At 41.2% G+C, this 26,851-nt stretch overlaps 2 protein-coding genes across 7 annotated transcripts in view; one reads left to right on the plus strand and one right to left on the minus strand.

Annotated features, from left to right (window-relative positions):
• sit (stuck in traffic) overlaps positions 1-19,951 on the plus strand; it is an 80,196-nt gene extending 60,245 nt beyond the window's left edge. For 4 of the 6 annotated variants that reach the window (XM_031970982.2, XM_031970985.2, XM_031970979.2 and 1 more), the window contains exons 2-6: positions 15,027-15,134; positions 15,689-15,960; positions 16,301-16,484; positions 16,945-17,060; positions 17,358-19,951. In XM_031970982.2, coding sequence (XP_031826842.2) covers positions 15,038-15,134; positions 15,689-15,960; positions 16,301-16,484; positions 16,945-17,060; positions 17,358-17,603 — 915 coding nt within the window. In that variant the 5' untranslated portion in view covers positions 15,027-15,037 and the 3' untranslated portion in view covers positions 17,604-19,951. Of the gene's footprint in view, positions 1-8,719; positions 8,878-10,777; positions 10,918-15,026; positions 15,135-15,688; positions 15,961-16,300; positions 16,485-16,944; positions 17,061-17,357 lie in introns of those variants that run through there. The other 2 variants (XM_031970983.2, XM_031970984.2) reach the window with 2 other exon arrangements.
• A 380-nt stretch (positions 19,952-20,331) lies between these two features.
• On the minus strand, positions 20,332-26,785 carry bond (elongation of very long chain fatty acid james bond protein). The gene is made up of 8 exons (XM_031970987.2): positions 26,652-26,785; positions 25,490-25,818; positions 24,789-24,884; positions 24,306-24,496; positions 23,605-23,691; positions 23,442-23,498; positions 23,082-23,324; positions 20,332-22,449 (listed from the first exon to the last, which is right to left on the minus strand). Exons 3-8 carry the CDS (start codon positions 24,847-24,849, stop codon positions 22,291-22,293), a joined length of 798 nt encoding a protein of 265 aa, XP_031826847.1. The 5' UTR covers positions 24,850-24,884; positions 25,490-25,818; positions 26,652-26,785; the 3' UTR covers positions 20,332-22,290.
• Between the last annotated feature and the right edge of the window lie 66 nt (positions 26,786-26,851).

Genomic DNA, 26,851 nt, shown 5'->3' on the forward strand with positions numbered 1-26,851 from the left:
AACTTTTCAGCTCGATCGATCCTTTTCTGTGACTGCTTTCTCTGCTGTTACGACGCATTGCGAATCGGGATAGCTGTTGTCGATTAGTTGCCATTACACGGGTTCTGTGGTAATTGCAGAGTAGTAGCAGAGTTATAGAGCAGCGGAATAAAGAAAAATACTTTCGGTTCAGACGAGTAACCATTTTATAGAAACCTGAAGTTCCCACGAAAGTCTAGCGTCGAATTACATATCGAGGAAAGCGACCGCACTGTTCGGACCTTAACGTTTTTACTTTACTGCATTTCCTTCACGCCGTTTCCCTCGTGAAAATTTTCCATCGCCGCGGAACCGAAGTTTGGACAACCGTTTCCGCGTTTCGCGCGGCTAAGATTCTTCCGAGTCGCTCGCCTTGAACGTTAATTAAACAGCTCGCCGCGGCTATCTGTTAGATCGCAGAATCGGGAGCGCGCGCGCCGAGGAAGGGACAAGGGTGCCCCGAATAAAATTAGAGACCGTGAACGCGCACGGATTACAATTGACGTAACGCGAGGAATGCGAGGTGTTACCAGGCTTCGTAAATAATGCCGAAAATAACGTTGTTTATTGCAGGAAAGGACGGGAGCCAATTAAATTTCAAAGGTCAGGTGCCAGGAATCGGCATTATATCGTGTTCTTTTTGTTGCAAACGTTCGTTGATGGACAAAAAAATTAATGCGCTTTCCGTTTGCACACTAATGAGACAAATAAAATAATTGCGGTTAACGCGAGTGCAATTATTGTGTGTTTCAGTGACGATCATTGCTGCGATCTTGTAAAGGACGCAATTAGTCCAAAAAACAATGTTGAAGGAAAATGAAACTAGACATATGAACGTGTAAAAAGAGTCACTGACTTTCTGGATATAATGTTGTATCTTGTGGCAGTAAACAATCGTATTCATAGCGTTAATTGAATTTTGTTAATATATATAATAATAATAAGAATTCTAATATAATAATAATATAATGATATTATAATATAATAATATTATAATGAAAAATTATTATATCGTAATTATATAATATTTTGTTGTTCAGATTCAAATCCAATACTTTGTTGCAATATTTTTTTATAAGGCCCCCCATTTCACCGAGAACAAATTTGCAGCGAAGCGGAAGTTGAGTTAGAATACAGGCAGCATTCGAATTCGAATTCAAATTCAAATTTAGGTGAATCTATTTTGTAGATAGGATGAATTTTCTGCTGCAATATTAGTTTATTATCATTCAAATTCAAATTCAGATTCAAATCCAATTCTCTGTTTCAATATTTGTTCACAAGGCTCTTCGTTTCACCGAGAACAAAGCAGAACATTCAAAACGCAGGTTTCTTCTCCGAAGTTTTCCGCGTCAATCGTACATTCAGCACAATCAGATTCCAAGTGATCGAATCCTGCGTTACTCGCGATCGCGGAATCCATTGAAAACGTAGAGCACAGTTACGCGACATTCATTAACTCTTGCAAACACTCGAACCGTATGTTAACCGACGAAAGTAAAAGCGGAGGAAATGCCTGCGCATAACCGGCGTGTAATAATTCACGGTGGAAAGTAACGGGAACTGTGTATCGTAAATCGAAAATGGAAATCATCTCGCTACGGACTTCCTCCTGTTTTCCGATTAATCTTCGCGCGCGTAGTTTCGGTCTACTCGCGATCGTATCGCGGAAAATATTCTTATGAATCTCGCGAATCAGCGGTAATCAACGAACGCCTAAAGGAAACGTGATGCTTAGTCATTGATAGCGATGCCATTTTTTTCCCGTTGATATGTGACGAGTAGTTAATAAGGTCAGCATCAACGTCATGTAAGGAAAAGCGAAATTAGAATCTGTATATGAATTATTTGTTCTCGATGAACTGAAGAGCCTTATAAACAAATATTGAAACAGAGAATTGAGTTTGAATCCGATCAACAAAATAGATTTCCATAAATTTGAGTTTAAATTTAAATTCGAATGCTGCCTGTATTCTAACTCCACTTCCACTTCCCTGCAAATAATCGGTCGCGTCATTACGTGAAGTCTTAAGTGCGCCGAGCGGTGCATCGTTAGCCGCGCAATTGCCATTAACCACGAAAGAGAAGATCGATTCCCGATCCCCCTAAAAATTGGTCCCTAGTTCCCCTCGATCGGGCTCGTCTCGTTAACTGCTCGGAAGATCTGAATCGGCTAGAAAATTTCACTTCTGCGCACGGTTAGCGTAATGACCGAGTGAACGTTCGAAGAACGGTGAAAGAGCGCGAAAGCGGGAACAAAGCCGGCGCGGCGGCCAATACGCAGCAAGGACCTTCTGTTCCGCGCAATTTTTCTATTCGAAAAAACTGACGAAGAATGACTCGTGCCAGATTTCATCCTGCCAACTGATTTCCCGAGCAACAATTTTCTGTTAGGTCGTCCTGATTTTTTCCCATCGATCGACGAAAATTCAGGCGTACATTTCTGCACAGGCACTCACTGCCACGTTCATTAACGCCTTAGCGTACTATTTACTTTCGTTACTAAGCTCGTCTAATATTTTACTATCGACAATTTGTAAGAAATACAACAAAATCGTCCATTCTACTTCAGGTGGAGATTTCATTTGAAGATAATACATTGATAATAGGAAAATTAATAATAACAATAGTTGTTTGCTTTGAACCGTGGGTAATGAGCAACACCGATTCTTGTTAAATTAGTTTAGAAATCTTATGGTGGTCGCTAATGACTGGCACTAAACTTTCTGTAAGTCGTTCAAGTGAATTATTATTGACTGGATCAAATTAATAGCGTTGTAATTACTGTTTGTGGTATATTATTGATATTATTATTGGTAATATTGAATTATACTATCATATATTAAATTACATGATTATGTGATAACAATATTATAATAAATACTATCAGTACTATTAACAGCGCTGTAATATTGATATTTAATTAATCTAATAACATCTCGCGGTTTTTCCGCTTGATAGCTCAGGAAACTAGTTAGATCACTATTAATCTTAGTCACTCAATTGTTCGTGAACTTTTCAAAGTGATAAATGATATAACAATCAGCGAGCAAAATGGACAAAGAACGATAATGCGATTGATTTAAATAATCTAACATTACGTTTCTTGATTGATGTGTACGTCGCTTCGCGAAAGATTATTAATAACACAGTAATTAGTCGCTAGAAAATACAACTGGCTCGTGAAAGCACTGAACTCCGCGACCTCTACTCGCGAGTAGTCAATGTTTTCGATGAGCACTTTGATATAATATTAAATATAATATTAAATATAAATATTTAATATAAATATTTAATATAAATATTTAATATAAATATTTTATATAGTATTAGCACTTTAATATTTTGTTTATATAATTATTATTCACGAAAGGATCACGCTCGAAGTATATAACGTCTCGGGGAATGTTATGAGAATTTAATTGCTTTCTTGCCTGGCGTTATGTTTCCCTCGACGAAAGAGTTAATATTAATAGGTGAAGAGTGGCTGGTTGCTGTAGAATACTTGTCAAGAATGAGGAATTACGTAAAAATCGTTTCTGCTCGAACGTAGCTGCTATCTCGCCGCAATGTTGCGGTAGTTCGCGGCGCGAGCGTGCGCGAACGTGGAATTCTTTCTCCGAAAGAAAGTTTGATTGCACAATCGGTCGGCAAGATTAAAGAAATTTAGAACACACCAGTGGACTTAATCAACCGTTAATATTTGCCTGCGCGCTACCGCGAATTTTCTCCGTAATATTTCCTAGCGAAACAATTTAGAAAACTGATCTCCGTCGAGTAGCTGGCACTGAGTCTTCCTGGTTGATCATGAGATTCATAATTCATAATCAATCATGAGAAGCACGGTGGAGAAGAGTTACGAGATTATTTGAGGAAACTAATTAATTATTGAAAGAACGAGTAAATATATATTAAAACAGGAAGCTAAAGTGAAACGCAAGACAATTATGTGATTATTTGATGAAATGAATAATTAATTATTGAGAGAACGAGTAAATATGTATTAAAACAGGAAGCTAAAATAAAACGCAAGACAATTATACGATTATTCGATGAAACGAATAATTAATTATTGAAAGAACGAGTAAATATATATTAAAACGAGAAGCTAAACTAAAATAAAAGAGAATCACACAATTGTTCGACAGAATAATCAAATGAATCATCGAAGAAATTAACCCTTTGCAGATGAATGTCGACATTTCATACTTTAAATGTTCATACTTGGAAGACTGGGTTGCAATCAAATTACTAAATTACTCAAACAGCAACACATCAATATGTTTCCTTTTTTCTATTATCTATAATTATCTAAACAATCGATATATAATTTCATCCCCTGAAGCTTTCCTACATTTCAAAAAATCTTCAGCCGCAAAGGGTTAATATTATTTCGATTTCGAATACAACGGAAATACCGTCGATTAACTACTAAAACCTCTCGATCACCGGTAATCGACGAACAAGGGCCATAAATTGAATGGAAGTGTCGGTCTCTTCCTGCTTTCACGAGTGCAGATCGTCTCCTAGTATAAATGGTCAATCGGAAGCTGCCGATACCGGATCGTTGCGCAACAAGCGAGATTTCGCGGGCTCTCGCCGCGCTCTTACCTCACTGCCATTGGCATCAATGGATCAGCTCGCGGCCGGCGCACGCGATCGCGTGATCCAGCTCTCTCGCACGTGAACCTCCGCGGCCGATAGAGGAGAAATGCCCGGCGAGAAGAAAGCGTGGCAAGCGTGTTCCCCCGCGAACAGGCCTGTCAAACGCAGTGAACTAAGTTTCGTTTGATTGGGATTTTACTATTGGACGCAGCAATTAATCGAACGTTTTCCGTTTCCATCGAATTTATTTTGAGTTTGTTATCTCTGATGAGAATTTGGAGTTTGTTATTCGATTGGTTTTACATTATTAGGTATTTTGTTAGAGAGTTTATCTCTGAAGAGAATTTGGAGTTTGTTATTCGATTGGTTTTACATTATTAGGTATTTTGTTAGAGAGTTTATCTCTGATGAGAATTTGGAGTTTGTTATTCGATTGGTTTTACATTATTAGGTATTTAATGGAATTCGAAGAGGATTGTTTCAGATGAATTTTGAACTTGCATATGTTTTCTTGAGGTTCATTTGGGATTCCACCGTTTCACTTCAAAGATGGAACATAATTTATTGGTCGTGTTACAGTGGTTCATGCGAAACATGACGCACGTGATCAGTCAGTCGGCAGGGGCTAATGTTTCTTGTTTACTTTCGAGCTGCGTTGCAGTCTATCCGGCAGAGTGCTCGTTTGCATACACGGTGGCTCGTTTGTTTCGCCAGCCGCCATTCGCGTCCACGAAACGTCCCGGCAGAGGTCGAACGGTGGGACGTAATTGAGATGGAACGTAACGAAGGACATCCGTCAGGGGTGATGGATATTTCGCGGATAAATCTTCGGAAGTGTTTCTGCGTGGCGAGCAATAATCAATGAGACTGTGGTTGTTTTCCTCGCGAAAGAACCTTGATGTAAACAGCATCTGTTTCTATAGGAAGCTGATTGGTAGTAGTATCTATATTATGAATTATTCAAATGGTAATTAATCGTTTGTTGTATATATTTGTCTATTGTGTGAGCGTAAGGAATGAAAATTTCTTTTCAAATTTTCAAGCCTTTGGATCTTCGGGCCTTCAACTTTTCAAATTTCCAAGTCTCGAAGTCTTCAACTTCTGAAATTTTCAAGTTTTCAAGCCTTCATGTCTTTAACTTCTTAAATTTTCAAGTCCTAAGTCTTCAACTCCTCAAATTTTCAAGTCTTAAGTCTTCAACTCCTCAAACTTTCAACTCTTCGGATCTTCAGACCTTCAACTTTTCAAACTTCCAAGTCTCGAAGTCTTCAACTCCTCAAATTTTCAAATTCCCAAATCTTCCCCTCCCCAAATTTCCAAAACCCGCTGACAATTCGCTATTCAATAACCAATCCTGCAAACACAATCAACGCAACACCTACTATTCCATATTTCCATTAATTTAAAAGCTTCAAACCACCTAGAAAAATTCAGCCTTTATCAATTCCTGCTGCCACCAATTTCACTCTGCATAACGACTAAATAGCATAAACACAGTGACAGCTCTGATCGATTAATCTACATCAATCCCCGGGTCTATTGAATTATTCAGCAGATAATTATGAGACTTAACGTTCCGTTAATTGAAACGAGGAAGAAAAAGCGGGGATACCTATACGTGACACGTTGAAAGAACGCGCGGCGCATCCGCGTTTCTTGCCCCCACTGCTCGCGAATCTCGCATTTTCTCTTACGCAATTACGCGGTCGTCGAGTAAACATATTTATCCTGCTGTTTCTCGATCACTCGTTAAATAAGAATCACAGGGGCCGACGGCCGAGGGAAATCCTCCACGTGGACTGTCGCAACTTGCTTGCGGCGAGTTCATCGCCGTCGTGGAACTGCGACGGACCGTTGTGCCCCGAACGGTTGCAATTCCGCCTGACCGACGCGAGCTTACGAAATTGCCGCGATGATAAATCGACGGACAGGTCGTAAAACCGTCCCGCTTCGTGACGTCGCCGGCCAAACGATTTTTCTACGTGATCTAAATACCCGCCGCGCGCATCGAACGAAAATACCGATCCGCGACGCGCAGCTGTTATCGCTGGCATTCTTTCGAGAAATCGTGTAACTGTGCGAGACTGGCGCGATATTGCGTGGCAAATGTAGCGCAAGATGTTCGAGAATCTAACGGATCCTTTTCGAATCCCAGGATTCCTTCCATTTTCAAGCTTTCGAAAGCATTTCCAATTCCCAAATACCATCTTCGAACTTCCCAATACGCCAACGGCAAACACTGAATAAAATATTAATGATTGTAGTCTAATTATCGGTAACCAGGATTCGTGGAAACTAGTTCATCGCGTGAAGCGTTCTTGCGGGTTCCAAGCGAATATGTTACATTAATCAAAATCAGCGATCTATTCATGACTATGTACCGTGATCGTCTAAATTCAAGTAGACTCGGCAGAACGAAAAGCCTCAAATTTCCTACTGAATATACCTTTATTCACATTTATCGTTATGTCTCTGTTCGCACAGTTGTCTTCCATTCTCTGTTCTTCTCTGTAAAGTGATCGATACATTTCTAACCAGTCAACTGCGGAATTTAGTTGGCCTGAATTCGACGAGTATGCACTTTATTCGATTTAATCGTGCGCATAATAAATTTTTCAAGCTAAATTCCACACTTAACGTTTAAAAAATCCACCGACGAATCAGCAGCGATAACGAGCATCATCGCCGGTTCATCTTCATCGAGCATGAACGAAGATAGGCGTCCGTCGCATGAAACTCGAATAACGCGCGTTTACGTCCCAGTCGAACGACGTATCGGAAGATATAAAACGTTCCGCGCGGAATCCCGGGGATTTTAATGTACGAGTTATTCGCGATAATGCAGGGCTACTAAAATAAAAACTAAGTCCGTAGTCAGGTTAAATATATTTATTACGCGACGCGGCTCTAACGAGGAACGGCGACTAACTGCTTTTCCTCGACGCTTTTCTAAGGATCCTGGGGTCCTTAGCTAGTTAATTTCGTCGATACTCCTTCTTTTTCGTTGGAACTTCTCAACCACAGAAGTGTCGAAGAGCTTCGAGTCCAGATGGAAATTGCCGGCTCCGTGCGGCGAGCTGAGTCAGCTGATTCCCGATTGACACAGTTCCGACCGCGGGACCGAGAAACACACGCGAGAGAAAGGTGAAGCGGCTCGTCGCGGTTACCACGCATTTTCATTTCGCGCACTTTGGTTTAGCGACCGCGAATTTTCCAAGCGTAACTACCGCCGATTCCGTTATAACGAAGGAAACAATTCGCTCGCGGTGGCTTTCTTTATTCCATTCTACTACACACTTTCGTGTGCGCCGAACGTCACCCGACAGCCGCTGCCGTCGAAGGTTGCTTTACGTAGAAAATCATTTCGCGAGGAAACGATGAAAATCTGGTTATTCTTACGAATAGAAACTGTCCCATCGAATTTCTGTATTAACCCTCTATGGGCCGAATTTTTGTTTGTGATTATAACAGAATCTATGCAGTACGAAATTAATAAATATCCATATATGAATACGAATTAACAATGTACTCGATAGCTTCAATAATTTCTTCAAACGAGTATATTTTGTACCTTTCAAGTTACGACGTTAAACTTTCACGTCTGAGCGTATAAAAGTTTGTTAACTGATTACTTAATTTTACCACTTTGAGTGGTGACTTTGGTAGGTCTACTAAACTCTACTCGATTTTCCACAAAACAATATGAAAGTTTCCAGGAAACAATTAGCAGCTGATTGATGAGCATTATTGCATCCGTTAAAATCGCTGGTTCCGCATTCTTTCACGATTAACATCGCGTATCCTTTTGTATCCGGCACTGTATGAAATATTAATATTCAGTTTACATAATGGATTGTTAGCGAAATAAGAATGTTGCGAAAGGTTAGAGAGAAATATGGAAAACCTAGCAATGATCACTTTGCCAGCGAGACGTCACTGGAAGCCATAGTCCGGCGTGTACACGGTACACTCTCGTTCCCTAGATAAGAGGCTAATAACCCGGCACCGGTTGCAAGCAGAGGTCGCTGGAGAACCGGTATGGCGGCACCCTGAATCAGCCGTGGCACAGAAAACAGTGGCATAGGTGGAACACGCCGGTGCATTTCCTCGTGGCACACATACGCCGCTCGGATCCTTGGGTTCGTGATTCCCCGTCGCTGCAACCGTGCAGTCTACGATTCCTCGACACGAACCGCGCTGTTCCACCGTATTAACCCCGTAAGAACGAGTGTCAGCGGGTCGACGACACCGGAGGTTCGTGTTCAGGATGTAACTTCGCAAACGAACCATTCAATTCTTCGCGTAATCGAAGGACAACGCGCAGTTCCCTTTTGTACTCGAAAGTTGAATACACAATTCTGCGTTGCTGTACCACGCGTGAAAGTTCGATAAATTCACGAAGGAAAGTCGCACACCAAGTTTTAAGGGCTCGTTGTAAAGGGGACACTTCGTACTTGATACCTATGGTGGTTTTAGTTTCGAACAAAATTTTTTCGTGATTCTGCAGAAGTTCGAAGCTCGAATTCGTGCGATTTCTGTGTTGAAAAGGTATCTCTGCTTGTTCAACTGGTATATAGAGTAAAAGTGTCGTAGAAAGAATCGGTTATGGAGAATGCAAGTAGAAGGTTCAAGCTTTGAAATAAGCCTATAGAGAATGTCGTGTGAGTTTTTATTGTAGAGTTACAGGAGTTCTAAGATCGACGATATTCCCTGTTTACTCGGTCCTTCGATTTCTTTCCTTTTGTTTCTGTTCCCACGGTCACGGTAGCGATAGGTGCATACAAACTGTTGGTATCCATTTTTAGCGTTAATCTAACTGCATCAGTGTATCTTCACAGCATGCACGTTGCCTTTTATCTCGCGTGTGGTCCAGTTCCATGGTTTACCGTGGTCCTGATTAATCGTCCCGGTGGAATCACGGCAATTATGCCTGTTCCGCGATCAAATTACTAGCGTGACAAACGTTGCAGCTCGGCGTTGGCTGCGTTTTGTTCCTCGCTTCCTCCTCGATCCAATAAATTACACAGTCGGACGACGGTGAAGGTAACGCTCGCGCGATTCCGGAGTTAATGACTCGTGGCTATCGCGGATTATTCCAGATTTCAATTAAGTCTGCTCCTCGCGTGTAAATCTTCGCGAAGTAACTTAATCAATGAACTCCGCTGTCGAAGCGTTCAGCCGGTCTTTCGGCTACGTTGAATTCGGAAGTTGACCCTTTGCACTCGAGAGGTGACTCAGTCATCGCTTGATTTAATACAGTAAAACTATCGTAGTATCTAGAATATTTAGCGTAGATTAATGTATTGTAGGATGAATGGTTTGTTGCGCGTGCGTAAGGGCGACCAGGTATTGCGACGGACCGGCGCCGGGATGTTTGGGAAATAGTGTGACTGCGTTTAGAAAATCTCGAGCGGCTGACAGAATGCGAGGAAGAGTGTCTGGAACTGACTGGACCGTGAGAAAAGCGTGTACGGACTGCGTGAATTTTGACTATGGACGAAAGATGCGAGAAGGGTGCAAGGGTGAGAAAGAGCGAATGGGGGTGTGTGTTAAAAGCGAGTGGGAATGCGTGCGAGGACATTTTGGTGATAGCGGAGAACATTTTCGTGCGTGATAGAGTCGTGTGTTGGCCTTCGTGGTATTAACTTGTATTTTTACGTGTTGTCCATATTGTTTCCTAATTCTCTTTTTACTGATCCACCTTTTCAGTATCTATAATAATAGTAGCCCCACTATATATATATCTCCGCTAGTAGAGGAGTGACGGACGCGTGGTTAGGGTTGGTTTTCCCAAAATTGGGAAAACTATACTTCCCCGCCAGCGGTCTGTCTTCCGTTAGCCGGAGACCCGGAAATTTCTAACGACCATAGCAGCGATAGCCCCAAGGATCGCCTCGACTTTGAATTACACGCTGGTATAAAATTCGTAGCTATTGCCTATCTTGGGCTCGATCCACGGATCAACTAATAAAACGACGAGCAATGGGTCCCTGGACTTTATTGCTGCTAGGATAGGCAACGGTTTTTATATCTAAACGCCTGCAGACCCAATAATTTCTTGCGCGTTCCCCAGGCTTCGAATATCCACGACGGAAAACGAAGGTACATTGCCGGCGCCGTCTAATTGTATTCGTCAAACCGTTGTCGAACGTCGGAGGAAAGCTCGTTACCGGTCGCGCGCGTTCCGCGCCGCGGAAGCTTCGTGGGGGACGAGGAAAAACGAGTGACACGTTTCCGAGCTGACGAAGTAGCGCGGATCGTTAATAAACAGCGGCCGGGAGGAAGTTGCGACACGTAAGTGAACGGTACCCGTTTTGCACGCTCGAGGAAAAAAGGGAAATTCAGGTTAATGAAAATGCGCGTCGCGTCGCACCGCATTAATCGGTTATCGGTGGAAACCGCGGATCATCTTCCTTCTTCGCCCGCGCGGATCGTCCGAGCCGATTCTTGCCTCTTTTTCTCGCGGGAGGAAGAATTCGAGCGCGGTTTCCCCTACGCTCGAGCCTCCGACGCGCGATTACGCTCGACACGAATACCTCCGCGCGCGAAATCTCTCGGAACCATCGCCGGACCGATCGTTAACTTGTAACTTCCGATTTCTACGCTGCATCTCACGCTCGGTTGTACTCTGAATATTCTTCTGGGAATCGCGTTTATTGGGCGAGAAGGTAATTGCTTGATTCGCGCTAATTGTTCTATCCTTGCGAAGTTACTGGAAAACTGCAATTTCTTTTATTTCAATAAAATTTCCTTATATTAAGCGATCCTGATAGTTTCATTTTAGCGAATCCATTGAATGATATTTTTTATTTGCATATGCAATTCTTCGATCAGTTCCAAATAAAAACCATCGTTTTTCGGTCTGTGGAAGCAATCAGAATGTTACGTTTCGTGAAATGTCACTGTTCAAAGAAGTTTCCAAGTCACGAAGATCGGAACGATCGAACGGGGAGGAAGACAGTGTTGAATCAAAGGTTTCCAACGAAATGAGCACGCGGTTGGATACAAAGTGCACGTTGGCCGTGAAATTTTCCGGGGGAAAATGAAGTCTAGCGCGAATAAAGTGAAGTCGGCTGTGGCTAGTGCAGACGCGTTTCGTGCTGCTTCGTTATTGAACGCTCGAGCCGAGCGCAGCCGGTTTGGGACGCTCCGCTGGCCGCTGTAATGGCCGGTTTCGTACCGGACCGCCATTGATCACCGTAATCATCGGTTCGACGTTGTTCCATCCGTTTCTCTATGAAAATTTTATTCCCCGAATCGTCGCCGAGCATGAAGGAAGATGGAACCTAATATCTATTTATCTTAGTCGTTTATTTCTTAATTTCCCTTAAACGATGATTTCGAGCATAGTCCATGAAAAGCGAATTTCCTTCGATTCTTTCCGACTCAAGTTGAACGTGGTTTTTCTATTGGCAATCGTTACGTTACGCTAACCACTTTCCAGCAGGCAATTAACCAATTTAGTCTTACGTAAAACTTGACCGGGTTCCTTTCAGTCAATATTAACTGATCTTTAAACGCATTTGTCCATTGGACGCAAGAACTACAAGTTTCTCGAACCTTGTATAGTGTTACTATATTATATTACTAGGAATAAATATATTTATTTACCTCTTTGCACTCGGATGTTCCTTACTAGAAATATTCAGCATTTCTTTACGAAGCGAAGACGATGTTCTTCGAGACTAATTTAAAGAGAAATCACCAGTACATTGAGGAACAAAGCTGTTTTATTCCAATGCTTCACGTATCGAGGCATTATACAAAGTTCAACATGAACTCTTTGCACTCCAGAGACGCTTTTAGGTCACCGAATGATTTGACACAGCAAAACTGTGAAATTTGATATTTAATATTAATTATTGTCCTTCACTCGCATTCATTCTTACATTCACTCTTCTTAAAAATACCTTAACCTGCGCTAAAAATTCTAGATACTACACTTGTTAAAGTGATTTCCCAGAAGTGGTAGAAGAAAACGCGTTGCACGGCTCCCGCGGAACGCAGTTTCGTCAATCCGAGCCACGTTCCAGAGCGACGAGCCTTTTTGTCGTGGCTAGGTCTTTGAGGTAACCGTTACGTTATCGATAACAAGATTCATTCAAGTTTTACGAGCGGTCGTAACGGCACCAGCTGTCCTTGCTTTCGGCGCCGTTAAGCGCCGCCATCCGCGGCGCCGCGGGTTCGTCCTTTGTTCTGTTCCAGTTGCGTCGAGAGGAAAGGTCCGTAACTTTACGAGCTGCAGTAAACTTAACACGATGCTGGCCGTGTATTTTTCCTAACCGCGTGGCAGTTCGTTCGAATTGACGCTAAATGCACCGTCGTTTATTTTACTTACTAGATTCGTTCGCAATTGTAGTTTTGAAGCGTAGAATAATAATTTCCCTTTGCGGACGAATGTCGACGTTTCGCAGAGATGAAACTTTCATGTTTGCAGTAACAAGTTGCAAACAAATTATTTAACTGCTGTAACGGCAAGAAATCGGTATGTAGTTTCCTAATTCTCTAGTGTTTAGGCATTCGATACTTAAATTGGCGGAATCTGCAGGTTTCGTATTCTTTACAGTCAATTATTGTCAGAGTACTTCTACTCGAAGCTGAATATATTCGAACGCGTGTATTAATAAACATCAGTAGCACTTAATGCTGTCTAGCCGAGTTGAACAAACACGCTGATGCGATCGGTTAACGCAAAAAGGTAAAATATTCTGTGAAGAGCCTTGATTGGTTTGAAAATAGCAACCACCATTAACGTTCGCGAATTAACAATACAAAGCACTTCCTTATTGCTGCTGGTCTTAAATGCAAAATCAAGGAAAAATTCATTGAGCCTATTCAGCATATTGTTTATCAATTACTTATCACCTTGGTATCTCGGTTTTTCTGGAACACGTTTATCCGAGAATGCAAACGAACCTGTAAGAAAATTGTTGTCCTCATCAATTAGTTATTAACGCTTTGCACTCGGGAGGTGACTCTCAGTCGCCGCTTGATTTCCTACAGTGAAGCTATAAAGTTTGATATTTAATATTATACCTCATATAATGCATCGGTCTGAGAAATATTGACGTGAAACAGCTTTGTCCGTCGATTCACGTGAATTTCTCGTCGACTTATTTTGTGAAACTATCAATTTTATCTCATCAGAAAATGTTGAAATATTTCTAGTGAAAAACTTCGGAGTGCAAAGGGTTAATATACTTCATATCACCTCAATCTGAGAAATATTGACGCGAAATAGCTTTGTCCGTCGATTCGCGTGAATTTCTCGTCGACTTAGTTTCACAAAATATCGTCTTAATGTCGTCAGAAAATGTTGAAATATTTCTTGCGAAAAACTTCGGAGTGCAAAGGGTTAACGCCGGTGGTCCGCGTCAGGGCGCGGATAGAAGAAAAAGAGAACGGCAGAGATTCCTCTGCGGAGCATAACATTGCCATTGAGCAAGCCGTTGAAACGGTGTCATTAAAAGCTACGAAACTGACCGGCCCCACTCCTTCATCTGCTTTCCACCGAACAGTCCGACACGGAACCGGTTCATACGCAGATTTCAGCTGGGAATGTAGATTTGAGCAATCGGCCAGCGTCGACCCTTGCGAAACCCCGACACGCGCCGGAATAGATCAATCTTTCCGGGGAACAGAATTTATTTACCGTTTCCCACGAGCACGTTCGTCGATCCTCTTGACCTCAGGAATCCGTGTTCCCCTGCTTAACGCGAACATCGGACTTAATTGGTCGTTAATTGATGTAGCTTCAAAATCATAACCATCAGCGCAAAAATAAATTGGACGGATGCAGTAAAATTGAATTTCTGACGCTTCGATTTCCAATAAAATCGTGTTTATTGGTAATTTATTATTAATCAGTGTAGTATTTTATTCCGTTTAATGTAGAAAATAATGGAAGATATTCATTTATCAATGTAAAAGATAAGTTAACAATTGAAGAGTAACTTCACGAAGTGTTAGAGATCATCGCGTAGTGCCTTCGCTGTAAGTAGAAAGAGTCGATTATGGTCAGACGCAAAGAAAAATACACGAGTTCCATCGATTCTCAAGTTCTCGCCTGCGGTGTTAATTATAGAACCCTCGTGTGTTTATGTAAGAAAGCTGGATAGGTGATTCAATCGTTTCCTTCGTAACAAACGTTTCTCCGAGAAATTATTAAAGAAATTCATTCGGTACTACGCAAATTGAATTGTAAATCAATTACAGTCTGAACGGATGCACTCTTGGAGTTTCTATAGCGAAATTTTCAAGAGTCGATTGAAACAAAATTAAAAACTCGGTAGTTTTAGTGTTAATGTTGATCTCTCGAACGCGACAGTCAAGATTAGAATCTAATTTGACGAGGTATTGTTCGGCTGGAGGACTTTATCGCGATTGTTTCTTTCTCGTTTCAGTTGACTATCCAATGAACGCCAGCGGCACACCTTCCCTCGACAGGATGTCCAACATCTACAACAACTCAGTGGTGCGGTTCTACCACTATGTCTTCCACGACCTCTCCGGTGAGCGCTTCGTCTTAGATCATCGACGCATCGACGCATCTATTGTGTCAGGGTTACCTCGCTCACGTAATTCCGAATTTCGTTGGAAAAAGTGACGCGATGTTCATTGAAATTTCGTATTTATAAAATTCTCTGAATACTGTGAAGGTCGATTTCGTAATATCTGGCAAACCTTGCATTCCTAAAATGTCGATATTTTCAGAATGGAATAATGAATCAGTTTTTTTTAATCAAGAGAATATTGTATCATAAATATTGTCATGGTTGAGATACGGTCTTTTCAATGGATAATTTTATCCAGTCGAATCCGTAAATCGCTGTCGCCAATTCTATTTATGACAGTTTTAAAGATCGAATTTTCGAATATTGCCGAATTGGATGACAGTGATAATTAACCTTTTGCGCTCGAGAGGTGACCCTCAGTCACCACTCGATTGGTGCATCAAAATTGTAAAATTTCGTATTTAACATGTCATCTACACCTCATAAAAATAAATTGAATATTTCTAGTGCAAAATTTTCGAGTGCAAAGAGTGAAAAAATAAATTCCACAGATCCAAGGACGAAGGACTGGTTCCTGATACCCTCGCCTGTTCCCGGACTCAGCCTGTTGATCGGTTACCTGTACTTCTGCTTGTCATGGGGCCCGAAGCAAATGGAGCACAGGAAACCGTACCAGTTAAGGAACATCCTCGTCGTTTACAACTTCCTGCAGGTGCTCCTTAGCTTTTGGCTGTTCTACGAGGGTCTGGACGGCGCGTGGCTGAGAAAGTACAGCTGGAAGTGTCAGCCTGTCGACTTCTCTAACACGCCGGAAGCTATGAGGGTAATTTGCATCCATTTTACACCTTGCTAACAAAGTACCTTGCTAACAAAATCATATTATTAAATCATATATATTAAATATTATATTATATATTATATTATATATCAAATCATGCTATTTGACTTACTGAATGATTAATTGAGTGCTTCGACGGTTTCAATTCACCCTTAGAAATATCTAACGCAACATTCTGCCATAGTCAAGGCGTTAAAGAATCGAAAGTTTACAGCAGAGAATTTTCCTGATCAGCTTTGCTTCCCTTAGTGTAGACTGCACGAAGCGTTCGCTCGTTTGATTTCCACGTCTGTCACGTGTCGGGTAAATCAGTTTCACGTTGTAGGTCGCGAGAGGCGTGTACATTTACTTCCTGGCGAAGATCTCCGAGCTGCTGGACACGGTCTTCTTCGTTCTCCGGAAGAAGGACAGCCAGATCACGTTCCTCCACTTGTACCATCACACCGTGATGCCCATGGTGTCGTGGGGCACCACCAAATATTATCCAGGAGGACACGGCACGTTCATAGGTACCTTGCTTTCTTCTCAGTCTCAAATCACAGGATTTCCTGATATTCATAATATTTACTAATTAACCCTTTACACTAGGGAATATTTTTCTCAATAAATATTCATTATTTTCTGATGAAATGTCAATGATATTTCTTGCAATTAACATAAAGAAATACCTTGTGTAAATTAAATGACAGAACAATATTATTTGGATGTTTCATATAAAATTTAATATTGAATTTTCAATTTTACAATGTTCTTGGGTCAAATCAAATGACTGGAAGGCGCCTCTCGAGTGAAAAGGGTCAATAGATGTCTCAGTTTATCCTCAGTTCCTGTGTATAATAGAATTTTCTTGATCGTCTGCTTCAATCACACCTGTAAAAATCGTTGATTCATTAATGAATATGAAAACTAACGAATACATGAATTCTTTGAAACTTCCCATTTACCGACCAATGCACTTATTGTTCAAAGGTGTCATCAATAGTTTCGTGCACATCATCATGTACACGTACTATCTGCTGGCAGCCCTGCTGCCTCAATACCAGAAGTACCTGTGGTGGAAGAAGTACATTACGACCCTTCAGATGGTACGTGTTTCGCTAGAATATTAAAATAGATAGATTGTTAAAAATATTATCAAACGTAACTTACAACCATCCTTTCTTCTCGTTACGCTTTCTTACGTAAAAAGAAAAAAGTGACTCATTATTATTGTAGGGTTTTCCCAGATGAGTGACCGAGTGTGACAAACCTATATATTGTCTCCTAATTCTCTTTTCACTGAAGATCCACATTTTCAATATCTAATAATAATAGTAGCCCCGCTATAAACTTGGGGGCTCGTCCGGGATCGCTATAGTATTTAAAACACTGTCCTCTTGCAGGGTCAATTTTGCCTCGCGTTCCTGCACAGCTGCCAGTTGCTCATCTACGACTGCGATTACCCGAAGTGGTCGTTGGTCCTGATCCTGCCGAACGCGATCTTCTTCTACTTCCTGTTCGCCGACTTCTACAATCAGGCCTACCAACCGGACAGCAAGGACTCCAGACCGACGGAGCGCAAGGAGGTCGGCGTCGCGAAGAAGACCGAGAACGGACACCTGCAGAACGGGAAAGGGAAATCGGACTAACGCGGGACGCAGGAAAGATCCTAGGAGCCAACTAGCCGTCCTAGGAGAACCGGCCAGGATGTACCATGGTTAGTCTCGTTCGATTTCTCAAGCCTTCGTCCACGATACCGACGTCCAGTGATAAAGGAAAGCAGATTGCGAGTGCGCCTTTCGGCTGTCCCGCGTCCAAGAGTCACGGTTCGCTCCCAGTCATCTTCATTTGTCGTCCATACTCAGGAAAATAGGGCAGACGAGATCGCAGGTTCACGGAGATGAGAAGAGGTCATGCGTCGATTAGACTCTTAGTTTCTTAAGACCGTAGATTCCTAGTGAAAGAGAGAAGGTATCCCGACAAACTGATGAAATGAAAAATTCCCCGGAAACGAAGACGAAACCGATCAGCGTGCGAATCTCATCAAAATACCTTTTAGAACACACTTGATGAACAACCATTTTATAACGTGCACGCGTCGAGACGTTTATCCAGGCCTATTGATTCCTCTAGGAGTCCGAGATCGGTGTAGATAGATCAGAAACGAAGACGAAACCGATCAGCGTGCGAATCCCATAAAAATACCATTTATAGTACAATGAGTGAACAAGCATTTTATAACGTGCACACGTTGAAACATTTATTCAGGCCTATCGATTCCTCCAGGAGTTCGAGATCGGTGTAGATAGATCAGCTGGCCCCAGGAAACTTGTAAGCGATTACGAATCTAGAGTAAGGCGAATGGATCCAGGATGTTATTAACTCCTTGCCTTGTAACGACGATTGATACTCATGAAAACGTTCAGATCTGTTTAACCGAGCTCAGTATTCCTCATGTTCTCAGTATTCAGTGCAGGTGGATCGAAGAATCTTATATTAGTAGTTTTGATGCTTTCACGGCCTGGATTTTTCGAATAATTTTCGATACTCAACGCTTTCACGGTATCAACAATCGCAAAGGGAATAAAAATAACGTTAATAGCGTTAATTCCCGCAGCACTGTTTTCAAGTTTCATCCATCCTGTAAAGTAGAGAAACGAAGACCAGATACATTGTAATTGCAAGTGAATGCAATTTGCATGAACAAATGCATTCAGCCTTTTAGAGGCGCCTCTGGAGTGCAAAGGGTTAATATTAAACTTTGCATAATGCCACGATACGTGAAGCATTGGAATAAAACAGCTTTGTTCCTCAATGTACTGGTGATTTCGAATCAGTCTCAAAGAACATCGTCTTCGCCTCGTAAAGAAATGCTAAATATTTCTAGTAAGAAACATCCGAGTGCAAAGGGTTAATCTTGGAAGGTAACTTCTCATTTCTCGCCTGTGTATGTTGTAAATAAACGAGATGAATGTTTCTTCGTTTCTCATACGGCGTATTTCGCTGTGCAGAGTATTTTCATTGTAGTTTCATCGAGTTCTCGTCGATCCTTCGATCGATATCTTTTTTGCCAGCAGTATTCCGAAGGCAAAATTGGGGACGGGCTTTGGAAGATCGAACGCGATTTCCTTGACGATCGACACGCGCGAGTGATATTAAATTTGGAGCCGTCGCCGGTAGCTTGCATTCGCATTTCCGCGTGTATTTTAATTTCGCGCATGGACCAGCGAACCATGTAATGTAAATAGCGGCAGATCGTTTCGTCGCAGACGAATCGTCTCTTCGCGAGAGTCGGATGGATCCACCGAAGACGCTGGATTCGTTGATCGAAGCTGGCCGAACACACGATCACACAATAGCGTCGTTTTGTATCATATCAAGCATGTGTAACATTACTCGAGTACGATGCAATTGTTGTTTGTCCGTGCTTCAATTAACGGAACCGAGAGAGTTGCTGTCAAGTTAACACTAGGTTTACGGAACGCGTCAATTTGACGCATATCAAATGTTGCAAATATTATTTAGTAAATGCTTATGTCGATTTTTATTGATGCAGTTAGTCAAATGTGTATTTTAATTGTATAACCTTCAAACCTTTCAGTTCGAAAATGGAAATTAATGAATATGAAGTTTTCTAAGACCAGTAAAATAACCTTTATAATAAATGTCCGTGAACCTAGTGTTAACCCTTTGCACTCGGAAGGCTCCCAGTCGCCAAATGATTTGATGGAGCAACATTCTAAATTTTGGTGTTTACCACAATACGTGAAACATTTCAAGAAAATAGCTTTAGTTCCCTAATTCATATATGATTTCTTAATAAATCTAATTAGAACGTATTGCATATTACAATTGAGAATCTCTCGAGTGCAAAGGGTTAAACTGTTATATCCTCTTGAATTTGGTAACCGAATGTCGTCATTGGAAAGTTTAAGTCTTCTTCGAGTAGAACTAAACATAACAAACGAATACCTAATAAACCATAATTGTATAAAAATCTCCGGTGCATTCATTTGTAACCATCCTGATGTCTTCAAAGGAACTGTCAATAGTTACCTTCATATCTTAACAATAGAACTACCGAGCATTTAATACGATTGATATGTAATCTGTATAAAAATTGTAACAATAGATTATTTTCAGTTTCTTTGGAGATTCATCATAGTACTGTAGTGAATCTATTTATTTTCAAAATCATTCCGAATATTCAATGCTTCTAAGATATCAATAATTAAACAAAAAAATCCAAACCAGTCATTTTGACTGGTAGTTCTAGTGTCAAAAGAAAATCAGAGCAACTGTGAGTTAATAACTCATTCTCAGGATATAGATCCTAGAAGTTTCCTGTAGAAGGAAAAGGGAGGAACAGTAAATTCGTATCGTATAATAAATGTATTCACACTCCTCAACCGTATTTCACTAATTACAACTATATTACTCGCTTCCACGTGTCACGATTAACAGCTGTTTCGCTCGCACCGCGTCGATCGCGACAGATGTATTAAATACAGAGAACGGGGAGATCCATCGATTCGCTCGAAAAGTGGTACGGACGCGTCTCAAATATTATCAATCTATAAATACACCAGTTTCCAAACGAATCGACGGGATCGCTCGAATTCGATATTATTCGACACAGCCCGAGTCGACTATCCTATTCACCGTACCATGAAACGTACAAAAATATTCTCTGCCCCTCATACTAATTAACAGAACTCGATTGTTCGTTCCGTGTACTAAATGATCGGCTCGGGTTGTGTTCAGAAGTCACACAGACGCTGTACAGACGCTCCCAATTAAAAAGAGGATCGTAGTGTCCTAAGGCATAAATGATTCCACATAGAAAGTCACCGTTAAAATTCAAATTAAAAACCGTACAAAAGGCCTCGTTAGTATCGCTAGACTCATCAGCTAAACCAGAAAGTAGGTCCCCTGAAAAATAGCCTCGAAAATGTCACAGTAGTTATCTTTCATCATAATCCCTGTTTCCATCGATCTTCGATCTCCAATAAATTCTCATTCGCTCAGAAACACACCAAGATCCCCAATAGGAAAGGATGTAAAATTAAGTTATCGAATCGCTGAAATTATTACATTATTCAAATGCAACGATTAAAGTCAACAAACTCTACATCAGTTCCAAGTGAGTAGAGACACACGCGAAGGATTCGGAGAGTATTCGAGCTAATCGGGGAATTAGCATACTAGAACGTGTCGAGCAGATCTCGATAGAAGAGAAAAATGGCTCCACGGAACAGGTTGCGAGATAACGAACCAGAGTCGACGCGTCGCGTGAATCGTCCGCCGAATAAAAAGCAGTTACCGTTCGTTCGGCAGCGCGTGGCAGCGCAACGGAGCAACGGTCCTCGTATTTCGGGTCACAGCCGACTCGGACCGAAAACGGGAAGCCCCCGGCGATGTGGGTTCGGTTTCGGTTCCTCTCCGTCCGCCGTGCATTCCCAGCCGGAGACACGGATACATAATCGGCACCTCTTTGAACAACGGGCCTCCGACGGTCCCATTGGCCTACATCGCGGAAACGCCCGTCACTGCTCCAGATTTCTGCCGCTTCACGGTAACCCTTTGCACTCGGCAGGTGAATCGTCGCTAGATTCGATGGGAATTATTAACAACATTAATCTGTACACCGATACAAACATTGATATGAAATAATTTAGACTTCGAATAATCTATTGTTAGTAAATCAAGAGACTTTGAAATTTGTTTTCTCAGTTTCAAGAATATGGTAGATTATTGGAATATTTGGAATGTTTCTAGAAACTTTCTAATGCAAAGGGTTCACACACGGGAATAATGTTCTATTAATAGAATATAATTTAGTATCACACTTCTGACGTTGCAGTATGTTCCCAAGTAATTCGTAAGGAATCATCGATGATCATTGCGCGATCGACGCGTCAGATTTGTTAATAAATGGTTCGAAAAGGCGAATAACACGAGCTCGATTTGTAAAATAATCCTCTTCCTGTTCTCGCGTTCGAATTTCGGCCAATCGCGCTGCTCGACGTAGTACGGTTCCATTCATGCCTTTCCTTGTTCCTTCGATTTTCGATCTTCCGTTCTCTCTAAGCTGTCGTTCGATCGTTTAGCTATCGGAACAAGGTCGATGCTTGTCCAATTTCAGACTTCGGTTACGCTCGAGGATTAATCCCATTTCAGTGAATCAAGCGGATCGATACTCAGCTTATCGCGAACAGGAATCATTCATTAACGGTCGGAGCTTCCGGAATCTTTCACGTGTGACTCTGAACGAATAATTGCACTTGTCAGTCGCTAGGATATACGTATCCTGCCACTCGTTTGGGGCGCAAAGTGTTAGACTGTCTTCTTGTTGTAGGTTTTTCTGTAGAAGTTGCCGAACAGATACAGGAAGATCACCATGTTCGTGATGAAGAAATACGTGAGGGACTTCGACACCTTGCAGTCCATCGCGAGCAGCATGCACAGGTAGGTCAGCACTATGAGGAATTGAACCTGTGTGCGAGAAATCATGGATTGAGTGGTTTTCTTCTATTGTTTAGCCCTTTGCACTCGAAATTTTTGTATTGGAAATATTCAAGATTTCACGACGAGGTAGAAACGACGTTGTTTGAACCTGATCTAATGATAATTCACAGATAAATTGAGCAACAAAGATATTTTAAATATTTCACGTAACAACAGCGAATGATGACAGAGTCACCTCTCGAGTGCAAAGGGTCAATACTATAAGTAATAATAATAGACTTAATACTACTCTTAATACCGACGACTAATTAGTCTTCCTCACTCGAGTCGTAATCATTGATCTACTACTTTGCTATTCGACTAGGTCTAATTATACTACTTCGATCATCGTTAACACGTTAAGCATGTCAGTCACTGGTGACTGACGCTTCTAAATGACTAGAAAACAATCGTAACACACATGATAACCGATGTGAAATGAGAATGTTCAATAATATAACTAAGTTAATAATAGTGTAACGCAAACATTGTAACGTCAGGTAATTAATAATCGTTCCCGCTTTTCTTTGTTACAAAAGACAAACTTTATAGGAAAACGCTTAAGATTTTCGTGGCGCTTAACGTGTTAAACGGAGTAATATTATTAGGACGTTGATTACCAGCTGGATCACGGTCAAATACTTCTTCCACCACAAGTATTTCTTGTACTGCGGCCCCATCGCTGCGAGCAGGTAATACGTGTACATGACGACGTGCACGAAAGTGTTCAGCAAACCGACGATAGCGCCTTGCTCGCTCGGCATGAATCGAACGTAGAACCACGACAACGTCGCTGTCATCGAATGATGATAGACGTGCAGGAAGGAGATCTGATTCTGCTTCTTCCGGAGCACGAAGAAAACCTTCGGCAGAGAAATTCAGGGAAATTCAGGAACGATCGTACAGAAATACCGCTGACGCGGAATAATAACGAATCGAATGATTCGAGCGTTGAACGTTATTCGAAATATTCAACTCACCGTGTCCAGGAGCTCCATTATCTTCGCGGTGAAGTACCACCAACCGTTTCTCGTCAACTGATCAAGGAAAACGCATTTGTTCGATATGGTAAATTATGTTTTTCAGTGTTCGTTCGATACGGTAAACTATGTTTTACTCGTTCGAATGAGATAATCAACTTACCGAGGATTGCGTGGCCGGGTCGGTGGATTTGCTGTCCACGTCACACTTCGGCGAGACGATCGCTCTTATTATGTTCATGTCCACTAACTGAAAGTAAAGCGTTACGGTTTAGACGTTATGCGGAAGATAGTGTGATTAACACTAGAACTATGGTACTAGTCGAAATGACTGGTTTCGATTTGTTTGTTTCGCAATTATTTATGTCTTCGAAGCATTGAATACTCGAAATGATTTTGAAAATAAACATTTCCACTTAGTGCAAAATTTTAATGTGTGGAAAATCTAATAATTGTAGGGTAGTTTCTTTGAGATTCATTAAAATATCTAAAATTATTCCTGGTGCAATATTGGAGCCTAGAGTTCAAAGGGTTAACACTAGAACTACCGCACCAGTCAAAATGACTGGTTTCGATTTGTTTGTTTCGTAATTATTGATATCCTCGAAGCATCGAATATTCGGAATGATTTTGAAAATAAATAGTTTCACTTGAATACTATAATGAATGAAGAAACCGAAAATAATCAATTGCTACAATATTCATAGCGATCACATTTCAATGGTATCAAATGCTCGGTAGTTCTAGTGTTAAACTTCGCATTGAACATCTCAAGAGTGAAATTTCTATTCAAATTTAGGCAATTTGTTCAATTACTCTCGAATTGTTACTATTGGAGGAAGAAGTTTAATGTCAACACGTTACCTTGAGTAGTAACCATAAGCTGAAGAGGACTTGGAAGGCGTTGTAAGCGATCAACGTCGAGTTCAGCTGATAAGCCGGTCTCTTCTCCATCATTTTGGGCCCAACTTTCAGTACGAACATTAAGTAGACGCCCACGATACACAATACTGGGCCAGGTGACCCCATCAATGGCCAAGACGCCACACTCGCGTCTGAAAGGAAATTCTTTCTTATTCTTCGTTGCTTTAAAAACTACTCAAAACATCCAGTATTACATAAGCAAGGATTTTTTTTTGTTATTCAAAATAATTTTTTCCTCGAGTGGCTGGAATATTTCAGCGTCTTTCATATTGAAAAAATCTGCATGAACGATCACCGGGGTCACTCCTCGCATACAAGAAGACAAGGGTATTGCATTAACGATATTCGAACCACTGAACGGAAGAATGCAAAAGACAAACTTCAAATGAATAGATCCCGAATAATGACATTCGTCGGACTCACCTTTGCTACTCTCCTCGATCTCATTGTAATTGCTGACCAACGTGTGAATCAGACCCGCCATTTTGCAGATTTACCGGAGATTCTCACGGACGAACTCTAAAATTTGAAAGAACATTTGCGTGAGAATACCCGATGAACAAACTTCGTCTTACGTACAACGTCGCACGGGAACATTTAACCCTTTGAACTCGAGAGGCGCCTTTCAGTCGCCATTCGATTTTACCCATGGAAATGATAAAATTTATAATTCAGTATTAAATTTTAAAATAAAATATTTTATTAGAAATAAAATAGTTCTGTTACTTAATTTATGCAAGGTATTTCTTTATGTTAGTTGTAAAGCATATCATTGATACTTCGTCAGAAAATGATGAATATTTCTTGAGAAAAATATTCTCGAGTGCAAAGGGTTAAATTGAATTTTTCACTTCCATAGGACGCTAAATAATCGTACTCTCATTTCCACAATGCAGTGATTAACCAGTTAAGTGTAGAATTCAGTTTGAAGAATCTCTCTCAAAAATCTCTCTTAAGAGAACCCCGGAAGGGAAATCGAATTACCGTCAATACACCGATCACCCACAAAAGCATTCACGATTTAATACAATAAAACACAATCGTAGTTAATCCACCGTAATTAACGAAGAAGGTATAAACGTCTCTAAGGCTGAGAAACGAAAAGATATTCGAGTGCACTTTACCACGATTCAACGAGGATCTTCCCGTCCAAGTTCCAGCTTGGCCAGCTTCGAATCCTTCGGGAGGTGTTACCTGACAGAGGCGATGGTGAAGGTGCAGCTGCTAACCAAAAACTGATCAACCGGCGACGACAACAGCGGCGAAGAGGACCAAAACCCCGATGTTTTACGGTTGTGCCCCACCACTCGCAGGTTCGCTAGCTCGTTATTAAATCATGACTTCCGCCTCTCATCTGGGAGCAGCTCGGAGGAAGGGATGAAGATGCAGAACAGTAACGCGAAATGTTTCACGGTTTCAAGGCTGTCGTCCTTACAGCCTGAATATCGTGCGTCTAGTACAATACAAATATTCGAACGGTCAAGTTTCCCGCTTTTTCCTCTGCGGAGTACAGTATGAAACTAAATATGAAACTGAAACCGATTGAAACTAGTAGAATGGGACGCGAGTTTTGGGATATCTTTAACCCTTAGTAGTCCTGTGTCCAGTCAGACTCGATATTCAATTTTATGGCAACGTCTACTGATTTTAACAATTTTTTCTATATTTATTTGTAGTATCAGAATTGTAGTATTTAAAGGTAACATTTCAGTGACTCCGAAATATTTTTAATAAATAAATAGAGCGTCGTATCAAGCTGTAACTGAATGAACTGACGTCGACGTGAACCTCAAACTGAGAAACCAAGAGCACCTCGGACCTGATTTTATACAGTGAAACTATAAAATATGATATTTAATATTGTACCTCGCATAACTCAACAATTTGAAAAATATTGAAATAAAATATCTTTATTCCTCAATGTACGTATGACTTCTTTCCGAGTTAGTTTCACCAAATATCGCCTTTATCTCATCAGAAAGTTAAAATATTTCTTGAAAAACTTCCGAGTGCAAAGGGTTAACTATAAAATCTTTCTAAGCGATGGAAGCATTATATACCAATACCGAGACGTCAAAACTATAAACTGCTAAAAGTCTCTTTCCCGATGTGTAAGAATGATCCCACGGAATGTAAGGTCTATTCCAATAAGAGCAGACATTTCCCATGGTGAATAAAGATCTTGATCATTGGTAACTCGAAAATTCTCTTCTCAATTTCACGACTGCTCCACGACAGTTTCGGCCTTATCCCTTCCGTTCCAACGATACTACAACGAAAACTGACCTCTGAAAGCGACCTTCGTGGATCCGGAGGGGGCAGCTCGCGGTTTTTACGGTGGACTCATCCTAGGAACCGAGAGACACTTATCAAATAGAAGAATCGTTTGATGGCAGCCGGTTATATACCGTCGCCAGGCGCTTCGCATGCAAATTATGTCCGTGAAAATATTTCCAGAATGTCGTTTCGCCGGTATCTAGACCGCG

This window comes from Nomia melanderi, chromosome 5 (assembly GCF_051020985.1).
Source record: "Nomia melanderi isolate GNS246 chromosome 5, iyNomMela1, whole genome shotgun sequence".
Classification (NCBI taxonomy): Eukaryota; Metazoa; Arthropoda; class Insecta; order Hymenoptera; family Halictidae; genus Nomia; species Nomia melanderi.

Bases quoted from the DNA above. Each gene is read 5' to 3' on its own strand.
- bond (XM_031970987.2), bottom strand. From the start codon at position 24,849: ATGGCGGGTCTGATTCACACGTTGGTCAGCAATTACAATGAGATCGAG. The intron at 24,497-24,788 runs GTGAGTCCGACG...ATTTCCTTTCAG, and splicing joins GATCGAGGAGAGTAGCAAAG to ACGCGAGTGTGGCGTCTTGG. The intron at 22,450-23,081 runs GTAATCAACGTC...TCTCGCACACAG, and splicing joins ATTTGACCGTGATCCAGCTG to GTTCAATTCCTCATAGTGCT.